At 49.3% G+C, this 15,442-nt stretch overlaps 1 protein-coding gene across 1 annotated transcript in view; it reads left to right on the forward strand.

The window, feature by feature from the left end:
- The first annotated feature begins 14,256 nt into the window (after window positions 1-14,256).
- The window catches only part of RNF150 (ring finger protein 150), a 189,662-nt gene continuing 188,476 nt past the window's right edge, over window positions 14,257-15,442 (forward strand). The window contains exon 1 of the mRNA XM_036240766.1: window positions 14,257-14,736. Within this exon, the coding sequence (XP_036096659.1) occupies window positions 14,262-14,736 (475 nt within the window). The 5' untranslated portion in view covers window positions 14,257-14,261. The remainder of the gene's footprint in view (window positions 14,737-15,442) is intronic.

Here is a 15,442-nt window from a genome sequence, read left to right on the forward strand (position 1 = left end):
ATGCTCAGTCCACGGAGCCCACCGGCAGGGCAGGAGTGCTCCTTTTTAACAGAGGTTTCTATGTGCCATAGAAGCGGCACATTAAGTTAACTCACATTGTTTCGTGGAACTCCAGCACGCAGCCTCACCTGACACTGAGCAAGACTGGGAACGTCGGGAAACTCGGGCTGCTCTATGACCACAAGGTGGAGGACATGGACGTGGGTGACAACACAGCAGTCTTGGCAAAGCTAACATTTCCTCCCTGAAGGAAGCAGACTTACTCCTGACAAACGGCAGAGGCGGGGTACAACCCGCCTCACTGAACTTATAGCATGGCTGAGAGAGGGGCTCAGGGTGACCCTCTCTACGGGCAGGGGAGGAAAGGGCTAATGGATTGCATGCTACTAATTCCTTCAATCTCATCAATCTGAGATGGGAAGGGAGCCTCCAGGAGTGTTAATCTAGGAAAATCATCCGCTTGGAAACGCGATCCTCTTTCCTACCCTGGCCTCCCTGACCAGGCTGCCCGAGTCACCCTGTTAAACACAGTCAGGTGGTGTCACCCCTCACACAAAGCTCCCCCAGGGTAAAAGGCCAAGTTTTTTAGGATGGCCTCCATGGCCCTTCATGAACTGACTGCCCCCTCTCAGCATCCCTACATCCCTGTCCCTGCTGCCCCCCGACATCATCTTGGCTCACTCCACTGCCCACTGGTCTTGCTGGTCCCTGAAGGTGCCCTCACCCACCTCAAGGCCTCTGCACTGGCTGGTCCCTCTGGCATGACGTTCTCCAAGGCATCCCAGTGGCTCACCCCTCACTCCCTTCAAACCTTGTTCAATTTCATTGAACTGAATAATGGGTCTCACTATAAATTATGGAGTAAGGTCTTCCCAACTCTCTACTTACTTTATCCTTATTCTTAGGACCAACTGTGTAATTTTTCACACTTCCTCTTCCCCATCTATTGGCCGATGTAGAGACTTCAGCAGACTAGAGCCTTTGGGGATGATGAGCTGCATTAAGGCCATTGAATGACCATGTGGAAGGCCACCTGCCAAGTAGGAACATACTTATGGGACTTCTCTTAAGCAAGAAAAAGCATTTTGTTGTTATTAAGCCACTGAGATTTTAGGGTTGGCTTGTTGACAAGACAGCATTATTTGTCATAACAAATACAGTCACATTCTCCAAAGAGCTTCTTTCAGTGATAAAGCAAATATATTGCCTCCATCTTTCCGAATCCTTGTCTTTATATCTCAATGTGTTCTAAGCTTGGGAGTGGGAAGAGGGTGTTATTTATAGATTCTTTAAAGCTCCAATAGATTGTATCCTTCTCTTGGTATAGATGATAAAGTCACTTGCGTGGGATGTAGGGTCTATAAGATGGGTGCCCGCAGGACATTTGACGGGTTTCATATCTAAGAACACACCAAATTTTGGCTAATATTTAATGGCAACATTGTATAGGGAGCAGTGTCTGGTTTTATCCCAAATGTTGATTTTTTTTTTTTTTTTTTTTTTACCCTTGAGTTACATCCTGAACAGGTTTTTCTTGAGCCATATTCTGGTAAATATAGACGTCGTTGCCCCCCATTCCCAAGTCCTCCCAGGGGGCAGCCCAGCTTCACGAGGGAGGTGGCCTAAGGTACTTCAAGGACAGTTCATGAACGGTGATCACATGCTGCCCTTTTTCCTAAAGAATGAAATTAAAATTCTGTGAATGAGGTAGTGAACCGTTCCTAAATTAGCAAGCAATTATTCTTTTCCAATCATATGATATTGGAGGTTGGCATAAAAAAAAGTTAAAAGGTTTCAGCCTGTATAAGGACTATTTCACCTGCAGATAGTGTTCCTTCCCCAGGAAAATAGGATCCAAGGCTCTAGTATTTGGACCTGCAACGTGAGATGGATCTAAAAATTACTGTGACTCAGCCAACAGGACCAACTGTGTTCCGGGTTCAGTAAACATATATTCCTAAGTAATATAAAGTAGTAAGTCCCATTGTTGGTTAGATCCCATTTCCTCTTCCTGAGTCCCATAAAGATTCAACCAGAAATGTTCTCCCTTCTGATGTCAGGAAAAGGGACCAATGAAAAACAAGTTATGTCCCAATGAGCAGGAAGACCCTGAAGACGTCTGAACCCCAGGCACACACTGAGGCAACAGTGGTTGATGTTACATCCATCCTCACACAGAGATATCCCGAGACACACTTGGACCCCTCAACGTCTCCACAAGACAGAACCCCAGCTCTAGAGTTTCCCTGAGACACAGTCATCCAAGTAGACCTGACCCATCAGAGACGTCTCCTTGGGTGAACACATGGGCTGTCCGGTTGATATGACTTATGTTTTTTTCTTTTTTGTCTATACATCAGAAAATGAGATTTTCATTTTCTTTTTGTAGTATCTGGTTTTAAAGATTATTCAATTTAGAGTAACCATGACAGATATAGCAAGAACTGAAGCAGGCTATCAATCATTGGCTAGCCCACAGAAGGTACACTGTGATGAATGGTGAGCTAGGGTACTCATAAGAGCTCACATTTGTGTGCACACTCTCTCCCTCCTTCCCCCATCTCTCTCCCTCCCTCCCCATCTCTCTCCCTCCCTCCCCCATCTCTCTCCCTCCCTCCCCCATCTCTCTCCCTCCCTCCCCCATCTCCCTCTCCCTCCCTCCTCCATCTCTCTCCCTCCCCTCTCCTTCCCTCCCTCCCCATCTCTCTCCCTCCCTCCCCATCTCTCTCCTTCCCTCCCCATCTCTTTCCTTCCCTCCCCATCTCTCTCCCTCCCTTCTTTATCTCCCTCTCCCTCCCTCCCCCATCTTTCTTCCTCCCTCCCCCTCTCAGCCCCTCTCTTTCTCTCTCTCTATTCCTCCTTACCTCCTGTTAATTGGAAATGATCCATTTATATTAACCATATAACATTTGAGTTCCTTCATTTTATTTATTTATTTATTTTTTATCCTCACCCGAGGACATTTTTTGATATTTTGTTCAGATAGAATGGGAGAGAGAGAGAGAGAGAGAGAGAGAAACATCGACGTGAGAGTGACACATCAAGTGGTTGCCCCCCACATGACCCAACTGGGGCCGGGGACAAACTGCAACCGAGGTATATGTCCTTACGGGAACCGAACCCGGGTCTCTCCGGGTCATAGGCCGACACTCTAACCTCTGAGCCAAACCGGCCAGGGCAATGAGTTCCTTCATTTTAAAATTGTCTTAATAGCTTTGTATTTCTTTATGGCCTCTCATGTCCGGCTGGGCTTCATGATGTTCTGCATTTCTGCATATTTTAGTGACACCTTCTCCATTTAAATGAAAATATTTCTATCTCAGTTTGTATTTATTTCTTCATAGGCCAGTGTTTCTTTTCTTTTTGTCACCTAATAATCTTTCAGAAACTATTTAAATTCTATAACACTTTGTTTGCCATTGAAGTTTATGTTATATACCAAACTTGGGTAAAGTTCAGAGAATTATTTAGCTAATTAGAAACACTGACTAGTGTGGAAATTGAGGTATAACTGTTATTATTCATTAATTTTTTAAATCCTCACTCCCCACCTCTCCCACCCCAGTTACCTAAATCATCTATGGTTCTCAAGCTGGCCGTACACTAGACGCATCTGAGTTGCTTTTAAAATGACCACTGTCTGCCCTGGCTGGTTTGGCTCAGCAGTTGGAGCGTCGGCCTGCGAACTAGAGAGTCCCAGGTTCGGTTCCCGCTAGGGGCACATACCAAAAAAAATAATAAAATGACCACTGTCAGAGCCCCACCCCAGGTCAACCGAATCCAAATGTGTGCAGTGTGAGCACAAGCTAACCGACGAAACTAGAGCGTGTATGGACGGCGTGACGAGAGCAGGGACATGAAATATTCAGGGGGGTGAGAAAGTGAACCTGCCAGAGAAAGGGGAGCGTTGCCAGGAGGTGCCAACGTGAGGCTTACAGGGTAAATGTAAAGGAAAACTGCCCGGCTCAGTCGTAAGATCTTTAATAACGACAACACTAGACGTGAGTGGGAACTCTCCTTGACTGTTGCACCCAGTGTCTCTGTGGTGAACTGGATGGACTGGTGGTCGTGCTGGTGCTACCTTACTGGGAGTTCCATCTTCTACTCAAAGAGGGAGGAATCTCGGAGACAAGGCTGCTCTCTGTCCAGAGAATCAAGTGGTACACAAAGCAACGTGCAGATGATGCAGAATGATTTTATTAACCAGTGTCACCCCATAAATCCAATAAAACTTTTTTAAAAAAGAGAGAGAACTGAGTCGCTTGTTTCCCCAACTAGAAATTCCAAGTTCTACAGATGCATTTGGAGACCCCGATGGAGTCCAGCTTAATGTAATGTCCCTCGATCGGCAGCACGTTCGAGCTGGAGGCGTCTGTAGAAATCATCAATTCCGACTCACTCACTTTGCAGAAGAGAACATAGACTCGGAAGGCGCTGATCTGAGCGTTCCCATTCGTTACGTGTAACACTGTGGCGAGAATTCAGACTAGGCAACTTCTGTGAAAACTAACCCAGGGCCTGGTTTATGAGAAAAATAAATACATGTTATTTTCTCCCTTTCTTCTTTCTCAGTGACCTTATTATGTGGTGAGAGAATCGGTCGATGGAATATAGTAACACTGAAGACTTGGGACAGGTCTGTGGGACTGCGCATCGATGGGTGTTTAGGAATCAGGACCCAAGGTAAAGTATGCCAGAGGGAGAGATTAGTCATGCCGCAGTCTTGACCTAAATAGCAAATTAGGCACAAAGCTGGGATTAAGAACCTGACACCTGTGCCTTTCAATCCTTGAGCCGTCTGTCTGCCTCCCTCAATTCCGCTGATGGCTGTCCACCAGCCCTGTGGGAATGCACTTTGTCAAAGGGAAAATATTTATAAAAGCACCCTTCTAAACAGCCAGCCCTAAAGGACAGGAAGAGGGCCTGGGTTCTCTCCCTTCTGGTACTGGACAAAGTGTAGTTTCAAGCTGCTTGGGCCTAACTTCTTGCGGGCAGCATGCAATTCTCTGAGCGTCTTGTCTTGTAGATGCATCCTCCTCTGTCCCAACTTTCTGCTGAAAGAGGAAAAGGTGATCCTAAAAAGGACCCCCCCCCAAAAAAAAACACCAGAAAGACAAGCCCATTTTTATTTTTTTTATTATTTTTTTTGTCCTCACCCGAGGATATTTTTCCATTTTTTGTACAGATAGAGTGGGAGGGAGAGAGAGGAAGGGAGAGACAGACAGAAACATCGATGTGAAAGGGACACATCGAGTGGCTGCCACCCGCACGACCAACCAGGGCCGGTGACAAACTGCAACCGAAGTACATGCCCTTAGCGGGAACCGAACCCGGGTCTCTCCAGACCGCAGGCCAACACTCTAACCGCTGAGCCAAACCGGCCAGGGCCGACAAGCCCATTTTTAAAATATGCCCAATTCAAGTACTAATTTAGTACAGAATTTGAACAACCATTTGAAAAAATAGGAAGAACATCAAGCAGCAGTTATATTGTGGTGAGAAGGTTCTCTGTCGTCCGGGCTCCCACCCCAGAGAGCTTCCATGTGCTGACTTTGACTTTCCACATCTAGTCTTGCAGAGAATTTTATGACAAACTTGTTAGGAACCGTTCTGGTTAATGAGAAGGGCAAAGAAACCCAAATTAAATGTCCCAAATGTATCAAACACTGAAATAAGTAAGAACTCATTTGACAATGTGAAGGAGCCAAAAAGAAGAAAGATTATTTTAAACAATGTATTATTTTGAAATTTGAGAACTTAATAAGGGAATAAAAAGCGAAGAAATGAATATTATTAGTTTCATGTATACTCTCAAAAAAACACCACCCACACCTTTCCCATGACCTCCCATTCCCATCTGCAACACTTGCCACAGAAGCTACAGGAATGCTTGGACTCTGCAAGTTCACGGTCTCAGGGAAGCAATCTGCACCAATGAGGGCGAAGGGACGGTGTCAGGGCTGAGGCGAACAAAGGAATTAGCCAGAGGCACAAAAGTGAAGTTACAAATCAGAGCCCAGTTAATGAACAAGATGGTGAATATCCAAGAATGTCCAACACCAAGAGAACACCAATCGAATAATGCAACCCTTAAGACCAGAGGCCGAGTAAGACTGTGGGTAGAACAAAGCCCTGCTCTTGCACTTGCTACTTGCATGACCTCAGGCACTTCTTCACGGTTCTGCTTCCTCATTTGCATAATGGGACCAATGGCACTTATCGAGTCATCCTGAGAGTTAAATGAGAGTCTGTGTAACATGTGTAGAACACAGTGCCTGCATATATATTAAGTGCTTAAAAGTTGCAGCTCTTTATTACTATTTATTGCTCAACATGTTTATTGATGCTCATGATGGACCAGCCATTGTAGCAGATGCTTGGAATCCAAGCCTGAGTAGGATGTCCCACTTGGAGGAGCTTGGCAGGCCAAGTCCTCCTACAGTGATCTGTGCTCCGTGTGATGCAGAATCACCTGGTTCTGTCACCCTCGATTGTGCCATTTCTACGTAGTATTTGCCCTCGCTGAATTCTTCTGGTAAGTGTTTGAAAATGACCACATGCTGCCTTCACAATGGATGGCTATGTCTGTCTCTAAAACTAGATTCTAAACTCCTTGAGGGGAGGGCCCCTGTCCATCCCTCAGAATCCAGCACAGAGCCTAATACAAACCAGACAACCATCTACACATAAATGATAAAACTGGCTGTCTTTAGATGTTTTGGACATTAAATCTTCTAGGCTCTGTTCCCTCCTATCCCCTTGTGCTGACCTCTCCTTGGAGTCTCTCCCTCTTCTATGTGCCCTACATACGTTGTCCTTTAGAATCCTCCAGAATTCCTGGAAGAAGGTCTAATCGCTCCCGTTTTAAAGAGAAAATTGTGGCTCACACTGTTAAACTGCCCACATGGCAGGGCCGGGATTCGAATCCTGGTTCACCTGCCTGGACCCTCATTCCTCCAGCCCAGCACATCGGACTTCCCTCTGGGCAGACACGAGGGTGGGGAATAGGAGAGTGTCTGCGGCACAGGCCAGGGGAGACCGAATGCCACAGCCTGGTACCCCAGGAAGCTGCTGACACTCGTAGAAGGGGGTCACGCCCTTCTCTGCTGGGGCTGCTCTTCACTTCTGACCCAGACTCTTACATGTTGCATGAATTCCAGCCAAATCTGCCTCCACCCTTTACGGAAACAAGAATGCCCCCCTACACCTGTTAACCTAAAAATTAAAGCCAAAGGGAGAGGCAATCGCATTCATTTAAGATCCAAAAGAACAGATATTTGGGAAACACTGACTCCGTCAGAAACCCAAATAGTGTTTTGCTTAGAAGGCGAGGGCACTGGGTATTGACAGAACGAGAAGGGGAACAATTATATCAATAGAAGGACTTTCTCTTTTTATTGATATTTTTAGAGAGAGAAAAACATTGATGTGAGAGAGAAACATTGATTGGCTGCCTCCTGCACACCCCCTATTGGGGATCGAGCCTGAAACCCGGGGCACGTGCCCTGACCAGGAATCGAACCGGGACCTCTCAGTCCATGGGACGATGCTCAATCGCTGAGGCACATGGGTCGGCCTAGAAGGACTGTCTATAGACGCAGATAAGCTAACACGGTAATGCTAATTCTAAAGAGTATCTTTAATTTTTAACCCTGTAGTCATACTTGTTATCAGAGAGAAGCGTGGGCGGTCTTTCTCCATTGCTAGTGGGAGTGGGGTTCTTGGGGTGCCGCTGGAATAAGCATGGGAGGATGAGATATGGTAGAAAGCTTCATTTGGCTGGAATTAGATCCCTTCAGTGAAGCTAGACGCAGAGTCAGAGTCCAAAGTTTCCTTTCCATGTTGGAACTGGGTCCGGTACTGCACCGGGCTAGTTGCAGTCCGTTAGTCCATTGTGTGGGGTTCACACGGCTGCGGGCCATGTGGGCGAATGCAGGGGACCGAGAGAGCAAACTCCTTTTATTTTTTACTTTTTTTTTTATCCTCACCCGAGGACATTTTTTCCATTTTTTGCACAGATAGAGTGGGAGGGAGAGAGAGGAAGAGAGAGAGAGAGAGAGAAACATCGACGTGAAAGAGGCACATCGAGTGGATGCCACCCGCACGACCAACCAGGGCCGGGGACAAACTGCAACCGAGGTACATGCCCTTAGCGGGAACCGAACCCGAGTCTCTCCGGACCGCAGGCCGATGCTCTAACTGCTGAGCCAAACCGGCCAGGGCGCAAACTCCTTTATTTAGATGAAATATTCCAAATCTTCCTGGGCTTGCAGTGGCCACGCCTACTCTGGCCAATGACCTATTCCAGGTGCGACGGACAGAAAAGTGCCTGCCCTATTTCATCCACCTCACTGGGCATGCGTCTGTGTCCGTCCAGCGACCTGCCACCTGCGGGGAGTAGGCGGTGGCCTCTGGACAGTATGGCATGTCTGCGCTGTCTGACCTTCCCCGTGTCCCTTCCTGTTATTCATAACCGGGTCAATTACAACAGTGTCAATGTCAACGTCGTTATGTTTCCAGTTCTGTGGGACACAGTGTTGCTTTCGGCCCAGGCCCGTGGTTACTCTGCCCAGATTTAACATTCCAAAGGCTTGGGGAGCAAGGCGTGCGAGGCATTTCCTCTGGGATGGCAGTGCCGAGTCCACCCTAAAGTGGCTCCATTATGTTTTTCACGTACCACAGAGCCCCGGGGACACCTGCTAATGCCAGGTGGCCTGTGCCGCTCGGCTGATGAAGAAAGTCACCCCGTAGGCGGCGGCGCACCACTAATCTTTCCTCTCATGACCTTTCAAACACTGTTCCGGAGCCCCCTTTACTCCGGGGCATGACACATTTAGTGAGGCCAATCTTTGGAAAAGCCATTTGGCCACCCCGGATGTGTCGATAACCTGAACACTGTTCCTGTCCTTTGATCGGTTCCTTCTGGGACACTGTGTGGAGGCAAATTCCCTGAAACTGCCATTTGGGTTTCTCCAGGCACCTTGAACCTAACACGTGTGTTACTCTTGATTCCTCCCCAGCCAACTCCTCCTGCAATCTTCCTGTTCCCAGTAGTGACAGCTCCACTCCCCCGGCTGCTTCGGCTCCAAACTGTGGAGCCTCCTGGAATATTCTCTTTCATGCTCCATTTCAGGTGCATGTGTCTCTGTTCCATCTTCGAAATATACTGCGGATCCGGTCCCCACGTCCACTGCTGCTGCTGGCAGAGCACCGCCCGTTCCCCAGATCATGGTTACAGCTCCCGATCGCCCACCTCGCGTCCACACCTGCTCCAACGCCCTCAGGGTAAACTTCTCAAACCCGTCAGACTGGGTCACTTCCCTCCTTAAAACTCTCCAACGGACTTTCCTCTCACTCAGAATCAAAACCAACGTGCTCTTACCCTGGACCATGAGGCCAAGTAGGATCTGCCTCCCATCTCTCTGATCTCACTTCCTTCCCTCCTTTCTCTGACACCTCTCCATCCTCCGTGGTTTCTCCGCTGTTCTTCAGCACATTCAAGCACGCTGCCGCAGGGCCGGTGCATTCATGGTTCCCTCCTCCTGGGACAGCCAGTCCCCCAAATACGCACACGGATCTTCTCCCTTCTTTCAGGATTCTGTCCTGAAGTCAGCTCATCGGAGCAGCTGATCCCGATGTCAAATAGCACCTTATATAAAACAGGTCACCCTCCCTCATCCTGATGTCTTTTCTTTTTCTTTCTTTCTTTTAATCCTCATCCGGGGATATCTTTCCATTTATTTTTAGACAGAGTTGGAGGGAGAGATGGAGAGAGAGAAACATTGATGTGAGAGAGACACGTAGATCGGTTGCCTCTTGCACAACCCAGACCAGGGCTGGGGACCCAACCGCAACCGAGGTACATGCCCTTGACTGGAATTGAACCCATGACTCTGGTCTGAGGACCAATGCTCTGACTGCTAAGCCAAACCGGCCAGGGCCTGATGCCTTTTTCTTAATAGTATTTTCTGATATAACCTAAAACAATTTTTTTTTCTATTTCTCCCACCTCAGATGTAAACTCCATGGGAGAGAGGGAGGACCTTACCTGTTTTATAGCATCTTGTTTACCCAGCTCCGTGGTTCAGGGGAAGCTGCTGGAGCAAAGCAGCAGCCACACTGGAAAAGAATCATTAGCAGGGGTCTAGCAGGGGGAAAGGAGGAACATCTGAAACAAAAATAAATTAATAAAAATTGAAAAAAAAACCAAAACCAACAAAACAAAGAGACACAGGGAAACTCTGGGAAGTGTTGGATGTGTCTATTATCTTGATTGTAGTGATGGTATCCCAGGTGCTTGAATATATCCAGACTCATCAAATTGTGTACATTAAATATGTGCAGCACTTTATATATCAACTAAAACTTAATAAAGCTATTTTCTTTAAAAAAAAGAATCACAAAGCTGGAAACAGATTTATATCCCTTGCCCCCCAAAATGGTGTACTTTTGACTTTTTATTTTATCATGAATTGGATTTCAGCTTCTTTGAAATAGTTGCTGATAGGCACCAAAATCTTAGAGATTATCATTATTTTCTTCTGAACCACATAAGAGCAAGGTACAGACCCAATGCCTCATCACTACTGATACTCTGGGGTACATTCCTCCACACAAGGACATTCTTCTACACAGCGACAACATGAGCATCCAAATCAGGTGTTCAGCATCGATAAGGCACTATCATCCAGTTCACAGACCTCATTCCACTTTTACCAACTGTTTCTCTTTCCTGTCTGGCCCAACAGCCAATCCAGCATCATTTCGTCCATTCGGTTTGTCACATCTCTTAAGTCTCTTTCCATTTGGATCAGTTAGTTCTTCCATTTGTCTCTGTCTCTCACGAGCTTAAAAGTTTCAAAGAATACAGACCTTTCATTTTATGGGATGCCTCTCGTTCTGGGTCCGTGGAACGTTTTCCCACGTCCCAATTCAGGTCATGCATTGCAAGCAGGAATGCGCTCTTCTCCACACATCACAACGGGAGTACCTGGCGTGACCACTTTTACTACTCATCTTGATCACTTGGTCAATCTGGTGTCTTCCAGGGTTCTCTTCAATATATTAACCATCCCCCCACCCTTGTCATCAATAAGTACTTTTCAGAAGCTACTTTAAGACAAAGCTAACAGCCTGCTTTACATCAAGCACCCACCCACCCACCAGCCTGAGCACCCACTGAGGACTCCTGCCTGAATCAATTGACATTGCCAAATGGTGACTTTCTATTTCCATCCATCTTCCACAAAGGAGAACTATCCTTTCTTCCCCATGTATTAGTTTATTCATTTATATTAGCATGGATTCCTGTTTTATCCAATGGGTTTCAGTTACCATCATTATTATTATCATTTTTTTTTTATCCTCACCCGAGGACATTTTTCCATTTTTTGTTCAGGTAGAGTGGGAGGGAGAGAGAGAGGAACAGAGAGAGAGAGAGAGAGAAACATCGACGTGAAAGGGACACATTGAGTGGCTGCCACCCGCACAACCGACCAGGGCCGGGGACAAACTGCAACCGAGGTACGCGCCCTTAGCGGGAACCGAATCTGGGTCTCTCAGGACCGCAGGCCGACGCTCTAATCGCTGAGCCAAACCGGCCAGGGCACCATCATTATTTATTTTGGTGCTCAAATGTCCTAGATTTGGCCAGTGGGAGCCCCATCCAGCTGGCTCATGTGTCCTTTTAGCATGTTCTCATCATGCTTTGAGTGTTTCCCTACAAGAGGGTCTAGGCTTACTTTGCACTTTCCAGCCTAAGCCCTGGAATCAGCCCTGGTTCCTTTTAATAGAGGGTGGCACTTAGAAGCCAAGATCCTCTGAGCACTGGATGTGTCCATTGCTTCTAGCCTCCAAGTGGAGACAGTATGGTGCATGCATGTGTAGATGTGTGTATGGTGCATGCATGTGTAGATGTGTGTGTGCATATATTTCCATATATAATGATTTTTCACTCATTTTTAATCCAACCCAATACCTTGAGGTTCTTTATAGCTTTCCTTTCCATATTTGTAAACTTTCCTCAACACTAAGAAACCCAGCTCCCATTATAGTCAGTATTTCACTTATCTGTCCTATGTCCCGGCACTGAATCAATCTCCCAGCCAGGCTGCTGCCTCCTTGATCCTGCCACCTCTTCAGCCTCTGGCTTCCAAGGGAAAGAAAGGGTAGGGGGTAGTCATGCATTCTTAATGACACAGATTCCCCAAGTGTTGTGACTGGAGACGTGCTAAGCTCTAGAGAGGTTTTGGGAACCACCTTGATTTGCTAAGGTATCTGTACGGAACCTAGCTGGTGGGGTGAGAGCAGGGGTAGCCAATGGACACCTCCCTGGGATCTCCAGGGGTTCAGGAATCAGGCGGTCTCCACTTTTGCCATCAGAAATAGGCACTATAAAAAGCACTGTCCCAGTTGCCTAGAAGCCTGTTTTCTAAAATGAAAACACACAAATCCAGCACATCAAATACCATAGAGACAGATTCTTCTTAGCAGTTCTTCTAGTGCTTCTTTCTAATTTGGGTATAGCCATCAGCTGTTTGCATGGCTGCCAGAAAAAGAGAGGCCACTGCCGAACAGTCATTAACAGAAACCTGTAAACTACTAAGTCCTGGGGGAAAGGTGCACTTCTGTTTGCATCATGAATTGGGTCCTGGGTTGTCTGAAAAAGTGACAGGTGGGAAGTACAACTGAGCAATTGAGAATCATCATGCAAATTAGTTTAGAGAGACTTTATATGGCACACATCTCAAGCCAAGGAAAGTACTGGTGTGAAAGGATAATAACCAAACATTTAATCGGGAAGGAATTGCACTGTGTCACAGTTTTAAGAACATTACTCTAGAGGGGATGTACTCTCTGCTGACTGGTTGTGATCTCTCGACACAACTGGAGATCACACTATAAACAATAATAACCCAAATCAACCTCCCTTGCCGATTGACGCTGTGAGTCCTCTGTTACCAGTCCTGACAACCAGAATAAACACAGTGAAGAAACATCTCACCCAGTTTCTCTTCTTGTGGATTAGGAAACACTCATTCTACAAGTAAACAAATGTCCTCCAGGTGGGAGGAAAGGGGCCCATTCCTGTACTCACCTGAATAGCGTGGTCCCCAGAGAGCAGCACTCAGCGTTACCTGGGAGCTTGCTAGAGGCAGGCGCTATTGTGGAACCCTCCCCTAGATGCCCTAAATCAGGAACTCTGTGGCAGGACTCATCGATCTGAGTTTTAACAACCCCCGGGTGATGCTGATGTACACTTCAATTTAATGGTTACTGCCCTAGATATTCCTGGCGTGGCGTGGGAAGGACCTCTCTACCAGCTGGCCTAACCCTGTGGCCCTCCGATGGGTAACTAAGGAGCTCACTGCAGTTGCTCCTGCGAATGGGAAGGTTGTTTACAACAGGCGCGCGCACCCCCACACCCCCACACCGCTCTATTTAAGGTGCAGGAAGTTGTTCCTGTACTCGTAGGTCAAGGGGTCGCTTCCCCTTTGCCTCCACCTGATCCAAATCGCAGATTGGGTTGAACTTGAGACCCAGCAGGGGTCGCTGCTGCCCATAGAGAGAGACCGAGGGAGCGTGGCGAGCGAAGCCCCAATCTTTGACATCACACTAAGCTCCTCCTTGCACGCACACATTACACACACACACACACCCCATATACAGACACACAGGGACCGCGCACTCCTCTGGCCGCCCGCACCCACGACCCCGGAGCCGGCCTCTCCCTCGGCAAGTGTGTCCGGCGTGACCAGCGGCGAAGCGAGAAGCCGGGAGCGAAGCGTCCGCGGCGCGAGGGACCCGGCGCGCAGCAGGAGCGGTGGCCGGGACACCCCGGGCAGCACCCCGTGCTTCCAGCAGCTGCGCCCGCCCGCGCCGGGGCTGAAGGGCGCAGAGCCGCCACCCCGCTCGCTCCCGGGCCCCCTGCCACCCTTATGAGAGAAGAAGCCGAGCGAAGGCGCAGGACGCTCGGCAGCTGGACTCCTCCGCAAGCCCCGAGCGCCCCCTCCTCCTGCGCCCCTCCGGCGCCCGGGAAGCGAAATGCAACCGCCGCGCTCCGGCTGAAAGGGGAAGGGGCCAGCGCCACCCGCCCGCTCGGAATCCGGTCCCCGCGGCGGCTGCGCGTCCCGGCCGCGGCCCCCAGGGCTTGGGAGTGAGCCGGCGGAGAGGCGGCCGGCCTGGGGTTGGCCGGGGCGGGGGAGGAGGCACGGGGCGGGCGGAGGGCGCGGGGGGTGGGGAGGGGGCCCCGGCGGATAAAGATGGCAATGTCTCTCATCCAAGCGTGCCGCAGTCTGGCTCTCTCAACATGGCTGCTTTCCTTTTGTTTCGTGCATCTGCTCTGCCTGGACTTCACCGTGGCCGAGAAGGAGGAATGGTACACCGCCTTCGTGAACATCACCTACGCCGAGCCCGCGCCGGACCCCGGGGCGGCGGGCGGCGGCACCGAGCTGCACACCGAGAAGACCGAGTGCGGGCGCTACGGGGAGCACTCGCCCAAGCAGGACGCCCGCGGCGAGGTGGTCATGGCCAGCTCGGCCCACGACCGCCTGGCCTGCGACCCCAACACCAAGTTCGCCGCCCCGGCCCACGGCAAGAACTGGATAGCCCTCATCCCCAAGGGCAACTGCACGTACAAGGATAAGATCCGGAACGCGTTCCTGCAGAACGCCTCCGCCGTGGTCATCTTCAACGTGGGCTCCAACACCAACGAGACCATCACCATGCCCCACGCAGGTGAGCGGCCCCAGCGGCGCGGGGGAGGGGAGCCCCCGGGGATGGAGGCGCCGGGGGTGCAGCGCCTGCCTCCTGGCTCCTTCCTGGGCCGTCTGTGCTTCGGGAAAGACGCGTCTCTGTTCCCTGGACCTCCTAAGTTTGGCTGTGAGTCACTTTGGGGGATTTACAAAGAAAAAAGGACGAACTGAACAGGGGAATGGCGAGGGTGTTCAGTTTAGGTCAGTGCGGCTCGACTTGGGTTCGCTGAGGCGGCCTGACTTCTCCAGGAAGGTGCGGTTTGGAGGCAGAAGTCAGATACTGTTCTCGGTGAGGGACTGGCCCCGCACCGGTTTGGAACAGGTAGATCTGATAACTGAGCTCCGCACTCGCTGTGTGCATCGGGAATACCTACTCCTGACGCGGGCGTGTGTGTGTCAGGAGGTGGGTAGGGTTACTGGTGCGGGCAGCTCACCTCCGCGAACTAGCTCAAGTCAGGTTTCAGTTCTGCGCGGGGGATGAGCACCCGCCCGCGCGGGGTTGACGCACATCATAAATAATGTTAAAAGCCCCGTGCTCTGCCAAGCTGTCATCCAGAGAAGCTGACAGGCGGGCATGGTGGTAAACAATAACAATCCTCGCCAAGCCAAGAAAGAGCATGGTGGCCATAAAGTTATGTCTGTTCTTCCAGGATTGCTTTGTCCTTTGCTTGAGTGGGAGGTTAAAGCGT

This window comes from Molossus molossus, unplaced genomic scaffold (genome assembly GCF_014108415.1).
Source record: "Molossus molossus isolate mMolMol1 unplaced genomic scaffold, mMolMol1.p scaffold_m16_p_4, whole genome shotgun sequence".
NCBI lineage: Eukaryota > Metazoa > Chordata > Mammalia > Chiroptera > Molossidae > Molossus > Molossus molossus.